This window comes from Lutra lutra, chromosome 4, assembly GCF_902655055.1.
Source record: "Lutra lutra chromosome 4, mLutLut1.2, whole genome shotgun sequence".
Taxonomy (NCBI): Eukaryota; Metazoa; Chordata; class Mammalia; order Carnivora; family Mustelidae; genus Lutra; species Lutra lutra.
In genome coordinates, this window is record NC_062281.1 from 170,578,769 (window position 1) to 170,600,543 (window position 21,775).

The 21,775-nt window shown below is 50.7% G+C and overlaps 2 protein-coding genes across 4 annotated transcripts in view; one reads left to right on the forward strand and one right to left on the reverse strand.

Annotated features, from left to right (window-relative positions):
- Positions 1-1,606: 1,606 nt before the first annotated feature.
- On the reverse strand, positions 1,607-10,284 carry NCDN (neurochondrin). Its single transcript, XM_047724772.1, has 7 exons — positions 9,855-10,284; positions 8,838-8,978; positions 6,794-7,762; positions 5,762-6,003; positions 4,956-5,180; positions 4,435-4,577; positions 1,607-3,141 (listed from the first exon to the last, which is right to left on the reverse strand). Exons 1-7 carry the CDS (start codon positions 9,885-9,887, stop codon positions 2,705-2,707), a joined length of 2,190 nt encoding a protein of 729 aa, XP_047580728.1. The 5' UTR covers positions 9,888-10,284; the 3' UTR covers positions 1,607-2,704.
- Positions 10,285-10,420: 136 nt separating this feature from the next.
- KIAA0319L (KIAA0319 like) overlaps positions 10,421-21,775 on the forward strand; it is a 90,065-nt gene continuing 78,710 nt past the window's right edge. The window contains exons 1-2 of one of the 3 annotated variants that reach the window (XM_047724771.1): positions 10,421-10,533; positions 13,583-13,752. In XM_047724771.1, coding sequence (XP_047580727.1) covers positions 13,611-13,752 — 142 coding nt within the window. In that variant the 5' untranslated portion in view covers positions 10,421-10,533; positions 13,583-13,610. Of the gene's footprint in view, positions 10,534-10,679; positions 10,875-13,582; positions 13,753-21,775 lie in introns of those variants that run through there. The other 2 variants (XM_047724770.1, XM_047724769.1) reach the window with 2 other exon arrangements.

Here is a 21,775-nt window from a genome sequence, read left to right on the forward strand (position 1 = left end):
GTTTCCCAGTGTTCCCGGTGACAGTGAATGGCCCCATTATCCACTTAGTGGCCCAGATCAGGTATCCAGGAGGGCTCTTTATCCCTCCTCACTGCCAGTTAATCACCAAGCCCTATTAACCAACTCCTACCTATATTTTCTCCATCTTCACCGCCGCGGGCTTTTAGTTCAGACTTAGTACTTCCTCTCTGAGTTCCCTGCCTCAGTTGTCCCCCTTGCAGCCAGTCATCTTTAAAAATGCAAACTGGATCATAGTCTGTTAAAAAAAATCTCAGCATGATCACACATTTAAGCTTCTGAGCAGGGCATGCCAGGACTTGGAATATCTGGTCCATGCCCACTGGTCCAACCTCATCCCACTTCACACTCTCTATTGTAGCAACAATGAGCTACTTGCGGTTCCAAAGCTCACATGCCTTTATACCTGCTGTTCCTCTGCTTGTCTACCTGGCAAGTCTCTCCTCACTTACTCAGCCAGGCTGAGGGGCTCCTCATGCTCCAGCCATATTTCGCTCAGACCCCCAGAGAAGCAACTGATTATACCTGTAGTGTCTGATGCCTTGTCTGTTTCCTCTCTAGATTTTAAGCTGCTTGATGGCAGGGTCTGTCTTTTCATATTTTCCCCAGGGAATCCATGCTATGAACATGACTTTCTGTACAGCTAATAAATAATTTTCCTCTGTGCATAGCCCACCACAGACAGACACGTGAGATATGCTTAGTGAATGTTTGTTGGCTTGAGGGCATAGGTAGAGATGTCTGCCTAGTGCGGGCTGGGTGCTGATCTGGCTCCAGTCTGACAGCTTTGGCTCAGGCCTGGTGAAGCAGTAGGTGCTTGGCTCCCACCTCCTGCTGAAGCTCTCAGTCCCCTTCCCCCCCTTCTTATGTGGCATAGGACAGAGCTGAACAGGGCAACCTGGGTGGCTTGGTCGGTTAAGTGTCTGCCTTCAGCCAAGGTTATGATCCTAGAGTCCTGGGATTGAGCCCCACATCCTACTTCTCCCTCTCCCTCTGCCACTCCCCCTGCTTGTGCTGTCAAATAAATAATCTGAAAAAAGAAAAAAAAGAGGTGAACAGCTTGTTGCCTAAAAGCCATTTTGGCCTGGAGGTATTGTTGGGGCAGCAGTGATTTTGTTAAAAAAAATAATTATCAACATTCCAAAATCAGAGTTTGCATAAAAATGAGGGTTTCTGACTTGTCTTTAAAAACTGGAAGATGTGGCACTACTACTTGGTGGCCCTTCATGTCAGCACTTCATTTGTACACAAGAGCCCCAAAGCCCCACTAGACTGGGCCCCTTGGCACCAGTTTGCAATCCTGCTCTACAGGTGCCGGGTGTGGGCTAAGGAGTCAGCGGCCAGCCCGGTCTTGGCTCTGACACCTACTGGCGCACCACCTTGAGCCAACCACCTACCCATGCCAAAGGGTCTTCACCTGTAAAATCAGGATAATGCCTGTGTCACAGGATTCTGGGGCAGGCTCAATGAGAGAACACCTGTGGAAGTGTGTGTGGCAGGGCCTGGGCTCTGCAAATGGTAGTTGTGAGCTGCTGGAGTCTAGAAGGAAGAGAGAAGGTGCAGGACAGACCACACAAGGACCAGCCGGTCACCAATGAACATTTATTGAGTGTCCGCATGTGCACAGCTTTGAACTTGGAGATCACAGAACGCACTGGGGAGGGAAGAGGAGAAAGAAGCAAGGGATGAGGTTTGGGGGAGGGTCCCCCAGGGTTCATAAGAAAGGTAGTCCCTGCTGGAGCCGCAAGTCGCGTCTCTCTGCAGAGAGGAATCATAAGCAGGGGTGGGAATTAAAGCCAGGCACCACGAGGGCGATGAGGGGCAACCACTAAGGAAACATGCGGATTCTGGATAAGTGTCCCTCCTGTTCCTGGCTCCAGCCAAGCCAGATGGCACCAGGGGGACAGGGATTAGATGCTCAGGTGTCCAAGCAGGGATAAGGACAGGCAAAATAAATAAATCCTCAACCCCCATTGTCACTCTGCTGCAACATGACACAAAAGCTTAGAGGCCAGGGCCTAAGGACTCCTGGGTCCCCTCAAGGAAGCTCAGGTGGAAGGAGGTTTCCATACCCCCACGCCAGGCTTGTCTGCCCCAGGATTCCCTGGAAGGATGGGGCAGTTCAGACCCTGGGTCATTGAATTTGATAGGAAGAACTGCGATGTCAGTGGCCTGAGTCTGCTCTCCGCCCAAGGGGCTGAGGGCAAGAGCCAAATGGCCAATTTGAAGGACGTGGACCTGGGAGGCTAGAGGGGACACCACAGCCTTAGGGGAGCCCACGCCCTGGCCGGCAGGGTACATGGGCTGAGGCAGCCAGCTCCTGCCAGCCCTATACCACCCTGGGGCCTCCCTCCTGTGGAGGAGCCTGACAGAGGGCACAATGACAACCAGTGCCCCCCCTTCCCTAGGGGCTGCTCCAACCTTCCCCGGCCTGGCAGGGACAGCCACATTGATTTCCAAGCCAATCCCTGCCCCCATGGGGACCCGGGGGAGGGGGACGGGATGCAGTTCCTTATACTTGAGGGGTGGGCTCCGTGCCCTTGCCCTCAGAAAAGCCAGAAAGCTGGGATGTTTGGGGGGGTGGGGAGTTTGGGGAAGGGGGTCCAGTCTGGGAGCTTCAGGGAAGATGCCTCCTCCCTCCTTCCCTCGCTGCCCACCCCCGGGTCTGTCCCCAGTGGACACCCACTCAGGGCTCCGACAGGCACTGCTCCAGGGCAGCCATGCGGTAGTGGCTGGCTGTCTCCTCACCCGCCTGCAGCCGCATGGCCTCCCGGCACAGCCGGTTGGCCCGTGCCAGCTCCACCAGGACGCCCTGATAGGCGGCGACCATCTCGGGCTTGACAGAGTTGGGGCTGACGCTGGCAAGCAGCTGGAGCAGCTCCTGTGGCCAGCGGGAGCGCAGGGCGGCGGGGGCCAGCCAGGGCAGCAGGGGCACGCAGCCCGTGAAGGCCTGCATGCCCAGGAACCAGAGCTCCTGCAAGTCGGCCCAGATGCCCTCGTAGTCGGGGGACAGGACCAGCACTGCCTGGTCCGAGCCCGGTGTGGCCCGCGCCACATGGGACTGTGACAGGAAGAGGATGGCAGCTGCGAAGAAACCTCGGGAGGCCGGCGTTCCCTGGAGAGCTGGAAGGCAAGGGGGTGGAGGGTGCATGAGGCCAGTGGGCCGGCTGCTTGCCCAGACCCTTACTTTCCCCTCTCATGGCGGACACACTCCTGGAGCCCAAGTGTGGCCTGCCATCAGCCTGCCTGGGCTCAAGCCCTACCCTCGACTCTACTGTGTGACCTTGTCTAATCCACTTTCCTGGCTCTGATTTCCTTACTTGTGAAACGGGGCCAACAGTGCTAATCTTAGCAATCCGTTGTGAGAATTAAATGTAATAATCTTGGTACACTCAAGCTCAGGGTCAGGCCTTCCTGTAGCCGGGGTAGTGATGGGAGAACCTCTGGGCCTAGAGAGCTATGGGGGATGGCGCTCATGCCAATTGATTTTTGGGCCAGAAGAGGGCGCCAGAGTGGGGGGGGCAGGGCTTGGCTTACCTGCCACGCAGGGGGGCTCACCCCCCTACTGCAGACCCTCTCAGGGAGGCTGTCAGTCCAACCTGGTGGCACTTGTGGGTGAACAGCACTGGGGCTCTACTCAGGGGCTGAGATGAGGCAGCCTGGGACTGAGGGAGCACGGGGCTAGAGCACACGGGCGGCTTGGGGTCCACTGGGACATGTTCCCTTCCCACTGCTGGGGGACCCTGCTGGGATCCCCGCACAGGGAACAGAGAGGCAGCTGAGGGTACAGGCTCATTACGCCTTGTTCCCAGGCATCTGCTCAGCTCCTCCAACCTGACAGATGGGGCACAGGGAACAGGCGGGGACAGAGGGACCCAAGCAGACACCCACGGCCAAAGTGGGAGACACAGAGGGCTGGCAGGGGCGGGAGGGTATGTCCTCCCTCCCCCTGCACAGAGCCAGGGGGAGGCAGGGTTGAGGAGGTCTGTGCAGAGGAGCACCAAAGTGCTGAAGCCTGTCACGAGGGAGGTGAGGTGTTGAGCAGAGAAAAACCTCAATGGGAGGAATAAGCTTTCTGACTCAAGGCCTGGGTGAGGGAGGCTCCACCTTGAAAACACTGGATTCAGACTCCTTGGGCTGCTGGGAATTCCAGGTGCTTATGCCTGTGCCTTCGAGCAGGCCTGTTCTTACACCCACCAGACCTTGCCTTAAAAGTCTTCAGAAGGAAGAGAATGTTATCATTTGGGGAAGAAGGGTGGGGTAGGGTGGGGGATGGAGACACACTTCAGAGACTGCCTCTTGACTGGAAAATTCTGTTCAAACCGTTCCTTGCAAATGGGGATTTATGCCCAGAAGACAACAGGTCCACCCAGGTCCTTTGCCCCTACCCTTTAGGACTGGGTCCCCAGGGCTTACCTGGAGAGGTGCTGAGGAGCCGGGCCATGAGAAGGCCCAGGGTGGCCACATTGGCAGCCAGAAGCAATCTCCCGTGCTGCTGCACCAGTGAGGGCAGCGACGTCATCAGAGTGTTCATGAGAGATGTGAAGCAGGCATCTCGCCTGGGGAGAAAGGGAGGGAAAGATGGGGGAGGAGTGGTTGGTGGAGCTAGACCAAGGACCGGGAAAACCTGGGATTTGGGGCTCCCAGCTTCACCAGGCAGGGTTTGGCAAGAAATGAGGCAGCAGGGTCAAGAGTTAACTTTGGGCCCATTCATGACCTCTGGGGAGCAGAGACAGTCACGGCTGGAGCAGAAAGACAGGCCCAGAGGCCTTCTGGACATGCCAAATCCTCACGTGGGGTGTCTCTGTCTATTCTGGGAGCCTTTCATTCTAACCGTAACAGGAACCCACGGGCACAGGGAAGCAAAGTCGAGATGGAGATCCGAGGTGAGTCTGAGCAGCCCCCCTTGCTTCCTCCCACCTCCTCCCCGGCCTCACTTGATTAGCCCCGGTGCGGTGACCACGAGGTTGAGGAAGATGTGACAGCAGGTCTGCAGGCCGATCTCCACGCTGTCAGGCAGCACTGAGGTATCGTGGCCCGGGGACGTGAGCTCCCACTGCTGCAAGAAATACTTGCAGAGAAGTGAGGGGGCTCCCTCCTTGATCAGGATCTCCCGGGGCCCATCTTCGACAGTCAGGTGGCACCAGCCGGGCAGAAGGAGCCTAGGGGCGTGGAAGGAACAGACGTGTAAGGGGTGGGGAGAGATGAAGGCACAAGGAGTCCCTTTTTTGGGGCATCCCACCTGAGAGAAATGAAAGCAGGGGGGAAGGACCCAGCTTTGTAGGTCCCGCAGAGAACATACACACGCTGTGGTCCTTCATGGGCCTGGGCTCAAACTTGGGCTCTGCCTTGTGGTGCGCGTGTGGGCCAGTTACTTTAACCTTGAGTCTCGGTTTGCTCATCCTGAACACACGGATGAGACTTGTCATAGATCTGCTGTGTGGACCGAATGAGATTGTTTTGTTAAAAGGTAGAGCAAAATGCCTGGCGTGTAGTAACTGCTCAATAAGCACAAGTTCTCTCTTTATAGACAAATCTGGGCCGGGCAAGTAAGACTTGGCTGAGCAGGAGTCCTGCGTGAACAAGCCCCCCCAAAACCCAGAAATAATCCTAAAGGAAAATTCATGCCCCAATCAGGAAGCCTGGCACAGAGCAGTTCGGGGGGGTGGGGGGGAGGAGGTGTCCCCCTGTTACACTTTTCTTTAGAACAGTCTGGCTGGACAGACTCTAACTACAAACTCACCGGAGAGCATCCCCCGGCCAGGTGGGCCCTGGGGCGGTGGGGGAGATGGCCAGGGTGGCCACCTGCTGGGAGAGGTCATTCGCCTCCTCGGCCTCCTCGTAGAGGGTCTTGGCATAGCGCACAAGGAAGGGCAGCAGCTGGCAGACCTCCTTGCGCAGGGATGAGGTCTCCTCGGCCAGCCAGGCCCCCAGGATCCGCACCGAAGCAAACACAAAGGGCTCCTTCTGCTTCTCTGGCCCCACCTGTTGCCATGGGACCCCCGTGAGATGGAGCAGGACCAGAGACCCTCCCCGGCCGGGACAGCATGCCAGCCAGCCTAGGAATAACACAACTAGAAGGGAATTCTGGCCAGGGAGCCCCTCAAGAGGGAAGCCCAGTGTACCCAGCACCTGGCACACGGTAAAGACGCACCCAGCAGGGGCCTAGCACAGAGCATGCCCTCAGGGCATGTCTGCTGGGGGAACTGGACTTCAGATATGTCCCCACACTCACTGGGGCTCAACCCCCCCTCCCCACCTCTAAAGTACCTCAAGGCTCCAACACAACTCACAGGTCCAAAGCTAATTAGACCCTCCCTCTATAGCAGCTCTGACCTGGGAGGAGTTAGCTGAACCTCTCCAGAGGCCAGGAACCAGCAGCCCCGCTCCTCTGCCCGGCTCTGGCACAGGTCTGCACATGCAGGTGCATGAAACAATGCGAGACATTGAGCCGAACAGACTGCTTCGATTTGGTGTGCGTGTGTACTGGGGGGAGGGTTGTGAGTGGGAAGTCACCGTGTTGTGTGTGTGCGCGTGTGTGTGTATTGTGATGTGAGTGCACATATGGTGTGTGGTATGGTGCTTGTGTGGAGGCTCAGGGGGGAGGGAGAGGGAGGCTCGGCCACACTACTCCCGGGAATGCTGCAGGATCAGCCCTCAGAGTGGCATCTTGCCCTCTCCCCATTACTCCAGCCATACGTTCATGTCCCTCTTTGCCTTGCCTTCCAGCCCCCCACCGCCCTAGGCTCCCTGTGCGGGGCTGCTGTGCCCTCACCTGAAGCAGGTAGTGGATGACAGCCCCGATGGCCTCCTTCATGATGCTCACGAGCTGCACCTTCTGTGGCTCCTTGAGCAGCGACTGCTCACAGCGGGTGCACTCCTGGATCCCCAACTCCATGAGGGCGTAGCAGGCGGTCACCACATCCTCTTTCACTTCTGTGCCGGTCTCCTCCAGTGCCAGCCGTACCTCCACACATGCCAGATTCACCAACAGGGCCAGGAACTTGCTCCCGGAGTTGCCCACTGGGATCCAGTCGGAGCCGCAGGCGTGCGCCAGGCGGGCGGCCAGCTTTAGGGCGGGGTTGCGCTGCCAGGAGCTCAGCTTGCTGCCCAGGATGCGTGCCAGCCCGGCCTGCAGATCCCGGAGGCACTCAGAGGGCACGGTTGTCGGGGGCAGAAAGAGGGGCAGCAGCTGGCAGAGCTCAAACTTGCTGGCATCCTCGGCTTTCTGGAAATCTTCACTGAGGCCCCGTAACACAGCCAGGAGGTCAGGCTCCGCTTCCTTCCAGCACTGGGTCTCCGCAGCAGCCAGCAGCCCCACTAGAAGTGCCAGGGCCTGGTCAAAGCCATAGCCGTGGCCCAGGTATGCTTGACACAGGGCGGACACGGTGCCCCCAGCAATGAGGTGCCGGGGCCCACGGGGTGTGCCTGCCACAGCTGTCAGGCACTGGTAGGTGTCATCGATCATGGAACGGCGAGCAGCATCATCCGGGTCCCCCCGGGCAGTGAGGAAGGTGCTAAGGATGGGGATCTTGTTCAGGACCTGGGGATGGGCGGCCAGTTCAGGGTCACTGCAGAAGCAGGCCAGCAGGGCCACACCCAGGGCTCGGAGAACATGGTCGGGGCAGCCATCTGGTGCCTCCTTGGTGGTCAGGAGACGATTGGGGAAGGTGAAGCCTACAGCATCGAAGATCCGCCGCCGAGTTTTGGCATCGATGTCACCTGCTTTGACTGCCTTGGTCACCTAAGGGGGGTATGTGCTATCAGCGGGATGAAAGGAAGACTGCCCCCCTGCCCCCTGGGGGCGCTGACCGTTAGCAAGGTTGGGTCACGGAAGGGGACTCATGCGAGGGTCCAGAGGTCATTTCATCCAGCTCCTTCCCTCCCCTGGGTTGTGACCTCTGGGATCCCTCATCTGTGATTACCTCCACAAAAGGGAGGTCCAAGCCTCCTTAACTACTCATGCTTCATGTTTCATCGCCTGGTCATTTGGGAAGTTCTTCCTGGTATTTCATCTAGATGCCAACAACCCGAGTTGGGCTTCGATCTCAGTTTAAAATCTCCCATGGGTTTAGGGTCTCTCCCTAATTGCTCCCCCCAGGAGAAGCCTCTGATCCATTCCCGCCACCTTCTCAGGGGAAATGGCTCCTGTGTCTCGCCACTCTGCCTGTCAAAACATTTCCCCTTACATTTCACCTCAACACCTCCTCTGCTGCAGTGTGAGCCCTTGACTCTGGAGCCTTCTCCCTGTTGCCATGGCAAACAAGCAGCAACTGTACTCCCTCCTCCCTTCACCCCCCACACACCAACCCCCCCTTTCCCAGCACTGCAGCTCCTGCTCTGCTGGCCCCAGTGTGATTCTTCCGACAGGGCTAAGCCCCAAACCAGCATCCTCACCCTCAACCTACCTACTGCCTCCCGGCCATCCCCTGAGACCCCTTCCCAGTTACTTCTAGCTCTGCTGTTCTCTCCACCCCCAGAGCAATCATCTCCAGCCCTCAAGTACTCTGCACTAGTTACTACCTGCTGCTGTCATCCTATGAGTCAGCTCCCATCTGCTCCGGGACGCCCCAGAGTGCAGACCCAGGCAGCCTCCTCCGAGGCTCCTAGGGACCCAAGTCTTATTCACCCCCATTCTCCCCTTTGGCCCCATACTCAGGGGAGCAAAGAAGAGTCCAAAGGTAGGCTTCTGGGGCCTTCTTTGGTGCCTCCAGGAATGCCAGCAATCACCTATGTATCCTTGGGGACTTTTTGTCCCCATTCAAGGGGTCCCAACCACCCAGCCCTTCCCACCTCCCAATTTTCAGTCAGTGCCTTACTAGCAGCAGGGCTGCAAACTGCTCGCTGTCATTCTTGGCCTCACGGAGGGCTCCCAGGTAGCGCTCCAGGGTGGGGTTCCGGCTCTCTGCCTGGTTCAGAGCTGGCTCGCAATCCGAGGCCATGATGCCCGCCTTGCCCAACTGTGAACACAAGAGGGACTGAGCATCCCTCTGCAGAGGAGGGGTGGGGGTGGGAGTGGAGGATGGAGGGAGGGATTAGCACAGAGGGAGGGATCAGGAGGGATGGGTTGCACAAGACTGACCTCCCTTGTGGCAGCCCCTTAAAGGCACTGGACCCTCAAGTCCTTAGGGATGAAGAAGGGACCCTGGTCCAAGGTCACCTCCAGAAAGCGGGAAGGAAGGGCCATGCATCCTGCTGCTCAGCTGGACAGCTCTCCTTACCAATTTCCCAGGAGTGGGAGGGGGCTGGCCCCACTGCTCAGCTGTCCCCTGGCACCAGAGGCTGGTTTAATCTCCCTCCACCCAGGCATATACCAGGAGGGAGAAGGGAGGACAGACAGGAAGGAATGGAGACATACATGGGTGAAGTTCGATTATCCGGACTCAGACTGACATGAGGGAAAAGGGCATCCTAGGTTTCCCTTCCCCTCCCTTCTCCAGAACAGGCAGGAGACAAGCTTCAGCAGAAGTGAGGATGCAGGGTGCTGACGAGGGAAGGCTTGGAGGCCCCTCTGGGGACCCCACCCCTCCAGCCAGGGCTCTCAATCGCCCCCGCAGGCTCCTTGCCTCCTCTCCTTTCCCTCCCTCGAGCAGAAGCTGCAGCAGCAGCAGCGGCAGCGGCAGCAGCAGAAGCAGCGGTAGAATTAACCCTTCGCGTTCCCTCTTCTCGCCCTCCCTGCCCCGCTACCAGCCTGTGGATGCCGGCAGGGGCTGGAGAAGCAAGAAGGGGTCCCGGGTAGCTCCCAGGACAACGGAGAATCCAAAAGCCGGATAATCGAAGCGGGGCTGCTGAGATGGGGAGATGAGAAGGGGAAGAGGGTTCCTGGCGGTCACCACCTGTCCCGCCGCAGCCAGGTCACAACACGACATTGATGAAGTCACGACAGGGCGGCGATGAGATCACACTTCACGATGGCGCGGTGATGTCACGAAGAGATCACGGCAAAAATCACGACATGGACAGCCCCCAAAGATGACAGGGCAAATTAAAAATATATATATATAGGTATATATTGAAAAGGGCTGTGACAAAATGGAGTCTCGACAGGGCACGATGATGTCGCGATATGGCGCGATGGAGTCGCGATAGGGTCCCCGGGGTGTGTCGGCATCGATCAGCGCCGGCTCGGCGAGGCCCCGGCTGGGATGTAGGGGAGGGCCTGAAGGGGGCTGAGCTCACCAGGCTGCGGCCCGGAGCGGCGAAATCTTCTCCGAGCTCGATGCTCCGGGAGCCTGGGGCCGCTGCTCACGCCGCTTTGCCCACTCCCGGCTCCAGGCGGCTGCAGCTCCACCCCCACCCCCGCAGCGCTCTCGACCAATCCACGGCGGCTTCACTCCGGGCTCTGGCCAATGGCACGCCTGGGCGCTAAGCCGTAGGGGGTGCTGCCGTTGCCGCCATCTTGGTTGTGGGTATTGCCCGAGTCCCGGGCCTGGGGCTCGCGGAGGGCAGGCGAAGGAGCAGACTTCTTGTGGAGAGCGGGAGGAGACAGCCTGGGGGGTCCAGGTTCCTTCGCTCGTGCGTAGTTCTGTCCCTCAGCACTGCCCCTCCTCCCCCTCCGGCTCGCGGCTGGACTTGAGCTTCCGGAGAGGGGGGGGTGTTCGGGAGGGCTGGTTAGCATGAAGAGTGTGTTTCCGGGTTGAGCCCGGGAGGTGGGAGGAGGCGGCGTTTCCGGCCGCGGTCGCTGTCCTGGGAGGCTGAGGCGAGAGGGAGCTGTCCGGGTGGGGAGCCCGCACTACCTTCTTCCTTTTCCTCCTCCTCCGGGTGAGGGGAGCGAAGGTTGGGGCCCCGACCCCATGGACCGGGAGGAGGCGGAGGCCGCCGAGAGCCGGGGCCCCGCTGTGTGGCCCTGAGCCCCGGTAGGTGGCCGGGGGCGGCTGGCTGCCAGGCCAAGGACCACGAGCTCAGGGGAGGGGCAAGCGGGACGGGCTCTTTCTGAGGGTGCGCTGGCCGGGTGTTGGGACCCGGAGGTGGCGCTCCTGGCCCGGCTAGGGCAGCCAGCTGCTTCTGGCTTTTTGCAGGTGCGGAGCTGGAGTCCCAGGCCAAACCCCGCTTCTCTCGGGCCCGGGCCTGGTCACGCAGCATCCTCCATCCCTTGACAGACTGACCGGTCTCGGGGCGCCGCTGTCCTTCCTCCCCTGACTTTGGCAGCCCCGCCCTTAGCTGCTGTCTCTTGTGTTTGGTCTCCTCACCAAGATAGAAAGTTGATGCGGAATAAGGGGGGCGGGGCTGAGCAGGGCGGGTAAATTACCCTGCGAAACCTGCCTTATTACGGACTTAGAAAATTATTCCCCACGGAGGGGTTCTGTGGTGTCTGCAATGAGCACAAAGGTGAAACGCAGGAAGTCAAAAGAGAAAACCTCGGGCGATTCTAGGAAAGCTTTTCCTCCTCTCGTCTCCTGGTGCTTGTGCTCAACCGACCATAGATGCAGTTAGTGTAGAGAATTAGCTGACTGTCCTTGTGCTTTCTTCTGTGATTAACAGACTGGGAGCTGGGAACAAACTGGAAAGACGGCCTCCCAGAACAATCTGTTCATTTTTCCAGCTATTTGGAAAACAATGTCTGCAAATATAAGCAGAGTTATTCATGGCAGTCTGTTCTGTAACTTTCCCAAATATCTTGAGACTTTTTTTTTTTTTTAAAGAGCTTTATTCTTGATTACTCATACCAGCTGAATAGGCTGTTTCAGACTTGCTCTGTCGTTGTTCAAACATATCTTATCGCTGTGTACATAAATGGAGTTCCACGTATGTAGCTGACAGACTGAACTATGATACATTCCCCCATCAACCTGAAGTATTAAGTAAACATTACCCCCTGCTCTGTCTGAACAGCTGCTGCAACAGAGAGTGCTTTTATTTCGGGTGTACTTGTAACGCCCCAAATGCCAAAACTATTGCAAGCTTTTCTAGATTTTCGTTTGTCAAGTAATGTGGGGGTGTGTGTTCTCTCCCTGGGTTTTTACCCTTTGATTCTATAACAAACCGTTTGGATCTTGGTGATGTGTTGTTCTTGCCTGTGGTCAGCGAGGCTTTGAGGACTCTAGCAGTGATTTGTGCCCTTAGGCAATTGTAGATTTCAGAGGCATGGCTGGTTGGGAGTTCACAGGAAAAGAGCTCTGCCTCTCTCTTATGCACGGCTTGTAAGACATTGCACTTATAATCGGCTTGCTAATTCAATGGTGTTTATTACTCCCATTTTCAAAACCTATTCATGTCTTTTATGCTTCTATCGCCCACCTGTCACGCTATTGATGACAGGTGTTGAGTCACTTTGAGTTTAAAATCCTTTTGTGGTAGGCAGAAATGTGTTGGGTAAGATCCGTACACACACACACACACACTCTCTCTCTCTCTCTCTTTCTCTCTCCCTCCCTGTTCCATCTTGGAAGGCTAGAGAAGTTGCTGGATAGACTTTCTAACTTAGGCTCCATTTCATAATCTCTTGAACATGTCACTGGCCGGCACATCTTTCAGCTCCCTGCTCCCTAACGTACAACTTCAGAACTAGTAGAAATCAGAATGGATGGAAGTGAATGAGGAAGAAGTCCTTCAGATGCTTGAGGCTAGGTGAAGACCTTTTCTTGGGTGGGCTGTACGTCAGTTTTGCAGCTGTGTGTGCATGTCTGTGTGTGCATGTGTCTACTTTCTGGTCTTAGTTAATATTGATCCCCAGCCTTTGTGACGCCAGTACCCTTGTATGTTGGCTGCGGTTGGCGGTTGGAGTTATTTGCCACATGTGGGTGACAGGTGCACATTTAGGACAGAAGAATTTGAATTGCTTCTTCAGAACTCACCCAATCTTCATGATATTGCCGAGATTTATGTAATAATTTATACAGTGTAGGGAAGTTGTATAAGACAGATGAAACAGATGACAATTATTTTTTCTCTGGAAGGGACCTAAATTATCTGGCTCCTAGATTCTGGAATAGCCAGAAAAATATCTAGCACATAGTAAGGGCTGTGCAAATATTTGTTGAGTGTACCTATGAATTCAAGTCAGGAATTGCAAATGATTCTAGAGATCAGGGAGGTGACATCGAAGTATAACGTGGATAGATTTTTAAGATCATAGTGGTGGGACAATAGTAAATGGGAGAGTGCATGCGTTTCCTGAAGACAGTCACATGAAAATTTTTTTTAAAGCACAGCTAGACAAAACACTCAGGTGCTCAACTCTGGTAGTCCAAACTCTTCATAGATAAGAAGGTGTGTTTGGTCAAAGTCAGAAAGCTCTTAGTGGCAGAACTGGAACTGAAACTCTTTAGGCTGGTGTTTTCCATTCTTCCTCACAGGTGATTTACTGTTAGCTTAGAAAATAATAGAATGTAAAATGTTTCAGTTTTACAGTGGATTCATTTCATATCCCTTGCTATGTTTTTATCCTGATAATTATAGGCTTTGTCAAGGCTCAGGTTTAAAATTTACAGGCAGGTATGAACAGTGAAAGACAAACTTGAAATTTCTCTTCCCCCTAATCTGTCACATTCTCTAGCACTCTTCATTTCCAGGAATCAATTATTAATTACTTGGCATATAATTTCTTCTCTTTCTGTCTTTATAGTGAATTGGTTCCGCCTGTCTGGAAGGCCATGGAGAAGAGGCTGGGAGTCAAGCCAAGCCCTGCTTCCTGGATTTTATTGGGATTTTGTTGGCAGATAACCGTGAAATGGTTGAGAAGCCTGTACCCGTTTTATACTTGCTTCTGCTTCAGTGCTCTGTGGTTGTCAACAGGTACCATTTTCTTTATATAGATTTAAGATAAAAGGGCACTTTGCATGAGTCTTTCAGTTCATATTAAAGACAAGTAGGAGGCAGAAAAGTAATTTGCTAATTGACAGAAATGGTCATCCTTTGTATTTTAAGATTTTATTTATTTATGTGTCAGAGAGAGAGAGTGAGCACAAGCAGCGGAAGCAGAAGGCAGAGGAAGAAGCAGGCTCCCCACTGAGCAAGGATCCCAATGGGGGACTTGATGTGGGGCTCAATCCCAGGACCCTGGGATCAGGACCTGAGCCGAAGGCAGATGCTTAACCGACTGAGCCACCCAGGAGTCTGAATGGTCATCCTTTTGGTGGACATTTAGTTTGTTGGGTTTGGAAACACAATTAAAATTGAGTTCTTTTTTGTAAAGGGGGATTGGCGTGATCGTTTTAAGATTTGGTGAAGATGTAAATGAAGAGAAAAACATTTGAAAGTTGGAAAGACCTGAGTTCTGGAGCTGGATGTTTCTACTTACTATGAAAACTTGAGCAAGTTACCTATTATCTGTAAAGAAGGCTAAGATTTACCTTATAGGTTGATATGAGAGACACTGTAATTAAAGTGTGTTGTACAGCCCTGTGAAAATAGGTGCTCAGTAAATGATTCTTTGCTTCCTTTCCTTTCCTAAAGTCATCTTCACTTGTAAGAAGAATGCTTTCTTCCTAGAGATTATTTCGCCAGGCTAGAACCTCTTGCCAGGAAAGAGTGTGAAGAAGTCCTCTTTCTTTTCTTTCATTTTTTCCCTTTCAGTTCTTCTTTTGACATTGTTCTTTGCAGAGTATGGAATGTGAGAGAAGAGCAGTTTCAGAAAGACTTCACAGTATGCTGCCATTCTGGGCAGTGACAAAGCTTTGTGTTGTAGAGTCCACTGTCTGGGATAGCTAATCAACCTTTTGGCTCCTGTAATTCCAAAGATTTCTGTTGCTTTCCCAAAGGAATTGGTGGTCGTGATCTAGAGAATCAAGTAATTACTGTATTTAGCAATTTCAGTAACATCAGCTTTGGGGTTTTTGTTGTCTTGCAGTGGTGGTTGATGATTGCATAATTATAGCAGTGGAAATTGCAGTTGACAGAAAGCTGACCTAAATGTTTTTTTACCCAGATGATGCTTTGCTGGGACAGCTAACTGTTTCAGGCCAACATTTTATGTAAGATCATTTGAGTTAAATAAGTAACTGATTTAGCACTATCAGAGTAGGAAAATCGCATTTTTTGAAGAGTACCTACCAAATACCAGGCCCTTGGTTATAAACGTTACATAGCTTATCTCACTTAATCCTCACAATAATCCTAAAACAGGTAGTTTTAGTCTCATTTTATACATAAATTGAGGCCCAGAGAGGCAAAATGACTTGACCAGGATCACATGGCAAGAACACTACAGAGCCAGGAGTCTGAATCCAGGTCTGTTCACTCAGTAGCCTGTGCTCTTTTTCTTCGGCTACTATGCCTTCCAACCACAGGTAATCTTTTGGAGGACCAAAGATAGGTTTTTACGCTGAACCATGATGAGCAGCTTGTTATTTGAGGAATTCCACCTAGAGGGGAGGGAGAAGCATTTCTGAGTGTTTCTGTATTTGTAGTCAATAGCACTTGGTTAAACAGAATACTGTGGGCTTACTGGGCTAGGCTTTAGTATCCCCTCGGCTTGGTGCTTAAAAACAGCAACGGTGAGCAGACTGAGTATAGAAGTGCAAAAGTGGTATTGTTAGGAGTGGTTCTGGTGGGGATTAGATTGTACCGTTTTCATTTTAGAGATGTTTGGAGCTTCTGCCATGGGAGAATCAAGAACCATGTGTGTTCAAACTGAGGGAACATGCAGGTAACACAAGACAGACAGATTTGTTATGTATTTTAATTTATCAGAACTTTTTCACATCAGTTTCTTAACAAACATAGTGTCTTAATAGAAAAAATGAATAAAGGACATACAAAGAGAGAAAAAAGATACATACAGGGTGCCTGGGTGGCTCAGTCGTTAAGCGTCTGCCTTCAGCTCAGGTCATGATCCTGGTGTCCTGGGATCGAGCCCCACCTTGGACTGCTTGCTCAGCGGGAAGCCTGCTTCTCCCTCTCCCACTCCCCTTGCTTGTGTTCCCTCTCTTGCTGTGCCCCTCTCTCTGACAAATAAATAAATAAAATCTTAAAAAAAGATACATACAGGTAGTATCATAAATAAGAAATTAAAATGATGTATAAGCATTTATAAATGTACATTCTCATTACTAACCAAAGAACTGCAGATTAATTTTTTTTTAATTGAGTAATCACGGTGCCCAATGTGGGGGTCAAACTCACAATCCCAAGATCAAGAGTCCCATGTTCCACCAACTGAGCCAGCCATGTGCCCCCAAAGAACCGCAGATTAAAATGAGAGATCTTTTTTTAGCTTATCATATTGATGAGGATCAGAGTAAATATATTTAATGCTGCCTAGCGGTGATGTGGTTACCCTCATACTGTGCTGGGAAGTTTGAACTGAGAACTTTTGACGTAAATACCGAGATCCTTAAAAAGTTAGTATCTTTTGACCTGGTAATTGCCCTTTTAGGAGTTTATCTCAAGGATATATTTAGATGGTTGTGAATGAAACAGTCATTTATTCTACATTGGAAAACATTGCCACAACCTGTCAGGAGCGTGGTGAGATTGTGGAATGCCACATGTGAAATATTATCCAACTTCAAAATTTACAGTTTAGAAGAATAAGTACATGGGAGATGCTCTTTTTGTTTTTGTTTTTTTTTTAAAGATTTTATTTATTTATTTGACACAGACCACAAGTAGGCAGAGAGGCAGAGAGATAGAGGAGGAAGCAGACTTCCTGCTGAGCAGAGAGCCCGATGCGGGGCTCGAAGCGGGGCTCGATCCCAGGACCCTGAGATCATGACCTGAGCTGAAGGCAGAGGCTTAACCCACTGAGCCACCCAGGCGCCCCATAGTGGGCTTCTTTTTAATTTCAACTTCTGGGTTTGGTACTGAAACCCACTGCTAAAAAGCAGTGATTATAATTTGACAAAAGTTGCTCTATGTTTTCCTTAGGGACCTTTGAATCAGTGTTTTTCTATTTAATGTTATTGTTAAATGGCTTAAAAGTAGCATTTTGGACTTGGGGATTATCTGCAGGTGAAAGTGAGGTGACACCAAGAATTTGGAAATTCCTGCAATAGATATCAGCTTCTTAAAGGGCAGACATTTTGCCTGTTTTACCTACACTGGGTATTCCCAGCAGGTACCGAGTGCTTGGCAGATAGTAGGTGCACCACAAAAATGTTTGTTGACTGAATAAATTAGTAAGTTAGAAATAAGGGAATTGTCCTTTGAGAATTAAACTTTAACATAATCTGTCATTTGAGAGGTAAAGCTTAAAATTAACACACTCAGAACAGAGGTACATGAAGGTACCTTAAGGAGATACAGTGCCTTTGAGAGAAACAAGATCTGATTTAAGTATTCACAAATATATTAACATATCTAAAGAAAGAATATGTACATCTCCAGAGTTCTGTCTGCATGTGTGTGGGAGGTGAGAGGGCCTGAACCAGCATTGGAAACCTAAGCCATGGAGAGTTACAGAGGCTCCTATAAGCTGAAAGCTAACAACTGGCTCTGAACACTCTCACTGCCATTCCCCTGCTGCTGGGAGGTAGACTACACAGTTAGTTAATAAGTAAGTTCAGAGAAGTATTCAGTTCGGAACGAGTTTTTTGAGAGCTCACTAGCAGTCTGGTCCTAGGGTAGGCATGCGGGTAATAAAGATCCGAACAACGCGGTACAGCACTTCTTGCCCTGGAAGATCTCCCAGTTCCCCGAGGGCAATGAATGTTTAAGACCTGTGCCGTGGTAGGTGAAAAGGCAGAGGGTTGCAGTGCTGTTCTCTGTCCCCTTCCAGATGATGCACTGCACTTCGTAATTATTTTTCCCTCATTCCCTTGTCAGCTTGTTCCTTCAATGTTTTATTCTTCAGGGTTCTGTTTCTTTCTACTCTTTCTTGTCTCACTCTTGTGTGTTTCCCTTGGGCAACCTCATTTTTTCCCTATAACTGTGACCCCTGTGCTCTCGACTCCCAAATTCATAGCTATTTGTTTACTCCTTTCCAGAGCACACAGCCACCTGTATGTCACATTTTTCTAACTGGATGTCTCACGGTTACCTCTAACTTAATGTATCAAGACCAAACCTGTGGTCCTTTACCCCTCTTTCTGCTGTATTCCCTACAGCAGTGAAGAGACCACCTCCACTTGCGTTCCGATGTAGAAATCCCTGAGTCATTGCACACTCCTTTCTCTCCTCCATGTTAGAATCGCTATTCATGGAGTACCGTCTCATGCCTTCATGCAGAGCGCTCTGTTGCTCGGTATATGCCATTACTGTTCTCACTGATGGATTCTGATTCAGGTACGCATAAACTCCTTTCTGACATGTTCCCTGAGGTCCTTGGTTTGAACTTACTCTTTAATGTTCTCATAGAGTCTGTACATCTTTCTTACACTATGCTATACTGTGGGGTTTTAGGCTGTGTTGAGGAGAGGTTCAGAGGAGGTCTTACTCTAAAGTGTAGTCCTTAGTCCTAAGGTGAGGCCTTTCTGGTGTCTGCTAGTCTGAGGTGTGATTTCTTCACTCTGACAGAGTCAAATTCCAGATGCTCTTATTCCTGCCCCCAGCCCTGCTTGACCTCTGGTGATTCTGTTTCCCTCTCAGTGCTGTAGCATCTACTATCTAATAAACCTCAGATCTTGCCCGGTGCCTTTACATTCCAGCCCTCAGGCTGGCAAGGGACCTTCCCAAAGGACTTCTGGGGCTCCCTCTTCTCACAGCTCCTTCCTTTCCAGTGCCTCACCTCTCCAGTTGTAGCCAAATTTAGAACTCGGCTTCCTGGGCTCAGTGAGTCCCCTGTGTTTTCTTCGGGTTCCAGCTTTCAGTGCCATGGTTGGGAAGTTGTCCCTTAACAGAAAACTGGGCAGTTGTAGGCCTCAGGTCAAGTTTCCCCTCTCTCGGGGATTGCAGCCTTGCACTGCCTGTCATCTCCTGACTAAAAGCACTTGTATATTCTGTCTAGTTCTGTAATTATTTATAGTAGATATTGGGTCTGGTGCCAGGTATGCCAAGGAGTAACCTCTGTTCTAAGTCAGTAACTTAAGTAATCCTAGCAGATGTGGCTGGAAGCAGATGGCTACTGTGATTGATCACTTACGTGTCTCCTTCATTAAACTGTCTTAATCATAGTTACATAGCTAGCATTTAGCACGTAGTAGGTGGCGGTAAAGGTTTGTTGGGTTAACCTAAAGACAATGCTGGAAATAGCACCATGTTGGAATATACACGTTGAGGAGAATTGTTCTTTCCTACTCTGTTTTTCTATCGTGGCTCATTAAATGGGCACTTCACTTCCCAGGAGGGAACGGAAGCTGGAAGGTCATTTTTGCTCTTTTTTCTACCTTTTCTCTGGTTCTCTCCCTGAAGGGAAGAGTGCTTTTTTCTGATTGGTGAGGTTGGAAAAGAATCCTGTTGTATGGAATGGCCAGTCTTCAGGATTGGCATGTGTTCTCTCCCTGCCATGCTCTAACTGGTCTGCCCATGCCCGAACAGCCTGCATGTGTCCATTTGGCTAAGCTTAATTAAGTACTGGAAAGCCCATTTGTGACTGTACATCTAAGCTATATTCTCCAGTCACCTTACCACTTATAAAGATTTTATGTATATATATATATATATATATATATATATATATACACATATATACACACACACACATATATATATTTTTAATCTTAGAGACCACACATGTGAGGAAGAGTGTATGTGGGGGTAGGGGGCAGAGGGGGAAGAGAATCTTAAGCACAGCCTGTGCTGAGGGTAGAACCCAGTGCTCGGCTTGATCTCACAACCCTGTGATCATGACCCGAGTTGAAACGAGTCATGCTTAACCGACTGTGCCACCCCGGCGCCCCTGTAAAGATATTTTGATCTCCATTTATCTCAGCCATATATTTTTTAAATTTTTTATTTTCTAAATAATCTCTACACCCAACGTGGGGCTTGAACTCACAATCCCGAGATCAAGAGTTGCATGCTATACTGACTGAGGCAGCCAGGCACCCCTGCTATATTTTATTTTTAATTTAGTCCCAAACTCAGGGTAGGATGGGACAAAGACAGCTCCTAGCTTAGCAAAAAGTCTTTTCTCCACTAGTTGCCATTCTCTTTCTGTTCTCGTAACTGCCACCATTTGCCCCTCACAGACAGAAGACACCTGAACTCACTTTCCTCCTTTGCCTCTACTCTTTGGTTGTACTTTGACTGCTATAATACCAGACAGACCAAGTGGTATCTTTTTCTTTTAAGAGAGTAATATATTTTGGGGCGCCTGGGTGGCTCAGTGGGTTAAAGCCTCTGCCTTCGGCTCCGGTCACGATCCCAGGATCCTGGGATCGAGCCCCGCATCGGGCTCTCTGCTCAGCAGGGAGCCTGCTTCCTCCGTCTCTGTCTCTGCCTGCCTCTCTGCCTACTTGTGATCTCTGTCTGTCAAATAAATAAATTAAAAAAAAAAAAAAAGAGAGAGAGTAATATATTTTGACCATGCATTGGTCTGATATTTAGGAGAAAACATTTTTAGGAGACTTTTTAGGGGGCATTATATCTCTGCTCTTCTTGCTGGGTACCTAATTTAAGGTGGATGACTAATGGAGTAGATCTCTTAATGATGAACCTTCAGCAGGAACTTTCTCCTGCCAAACTGTCCTATATTCTTAACTATATTGCAGTACAGGAAGGTGATAAATTATTAATCCTAAATCTGTCTCCTCAGATTGTAGGATAATGACTTGAGTACATGGCAGCTGGGGAAAGGTAGAGTTTTCTGGTTGTTAACATAAACCGTGCAGGCTTTTTGATTCTAAAATTCAGCTAGCATTAAGCAAGTCTTTGGGATCTTGTTATATCACAATTTAATTGATCTAAGACCAGTGAAAATCCTCTAAAATTAACCTTTCTCCCAATGAAATGAAGAAGTAATTGTGTCTTGCTTAGACACTCTTCAGTACAAGATAACCATCTTAAGTCTTGCTCTGTATCTTGGAGTATAATTTTGGTGAGTACTTTTTGCCCTTCAGAAACATAATGCAAACACAAATGTATTTCCTAACTTGTGTGAACTGAAGAGGGATAAGAAAATGGCATAATTGAGCAGTAAATCCAATGTGATTTAAAAACTGTCTGAAGTGGACTTGCCTCAGGAATTCCTCAAGGGAGGGAGTAATAAAAGTGGAGGAATTTATAAAAACAAAATAACAATTGTGGGGCCAAAGCAAGCCTTTTGGCTTATTTTGGAAATTGCATAAAAATCTTACTAATTGGAACGGCTTCCAATTCACCGTATCATGTGAAATTGGTAGGAATGTGATCGAGAACTGTGTGTGTGGTTCATGTTTAGACATCTCAGATGAGTAGTATTGAAAAGTTTGGGTCAAAATGCATAGCTCTTGGTTTGAGGGCCTGCCTTTTCAGCTTTCTTTCTGATCCTTCATCCAAGAGCTTTGTTAAGAAAAGTCAGCCTAGGACGCCTGGGTGGCTCAGTTGGTTAAGCAGCTGCCTTCGGCTCAGGTCACGATCCCAGCGTCCTGGGATCGAGTCCCACATCGGGCTCCTTGCTTGGCGGGGAGCCTGCTTCTCCCTCTGCCTCTGCCTGCCATTCTGTCTGCCTGTGCTTGCTCTCTCTCTCCCTCTCTCTGACCAAAAAAAAAAAAAAAGAAAAGAAAAGTCAGCCTATGTGGTTAAGATCCTTGAGCCACTTTTCATTTCAGACAATAATGGATAAATTTTAGAAAGAAGTTGCAGGAATGGGGCTTGACTACCTACGTAGTCATCAGCCGAGTCCGGGTTCTCTTATATACGGGGCGGCGTTACTGAAACCCACCTTTCATCAGGTTTCTCATCTACAAGATGAGAATGACAGTACCTCTCAGAGGATTGTTGTGAGGATTAAATAAAATGT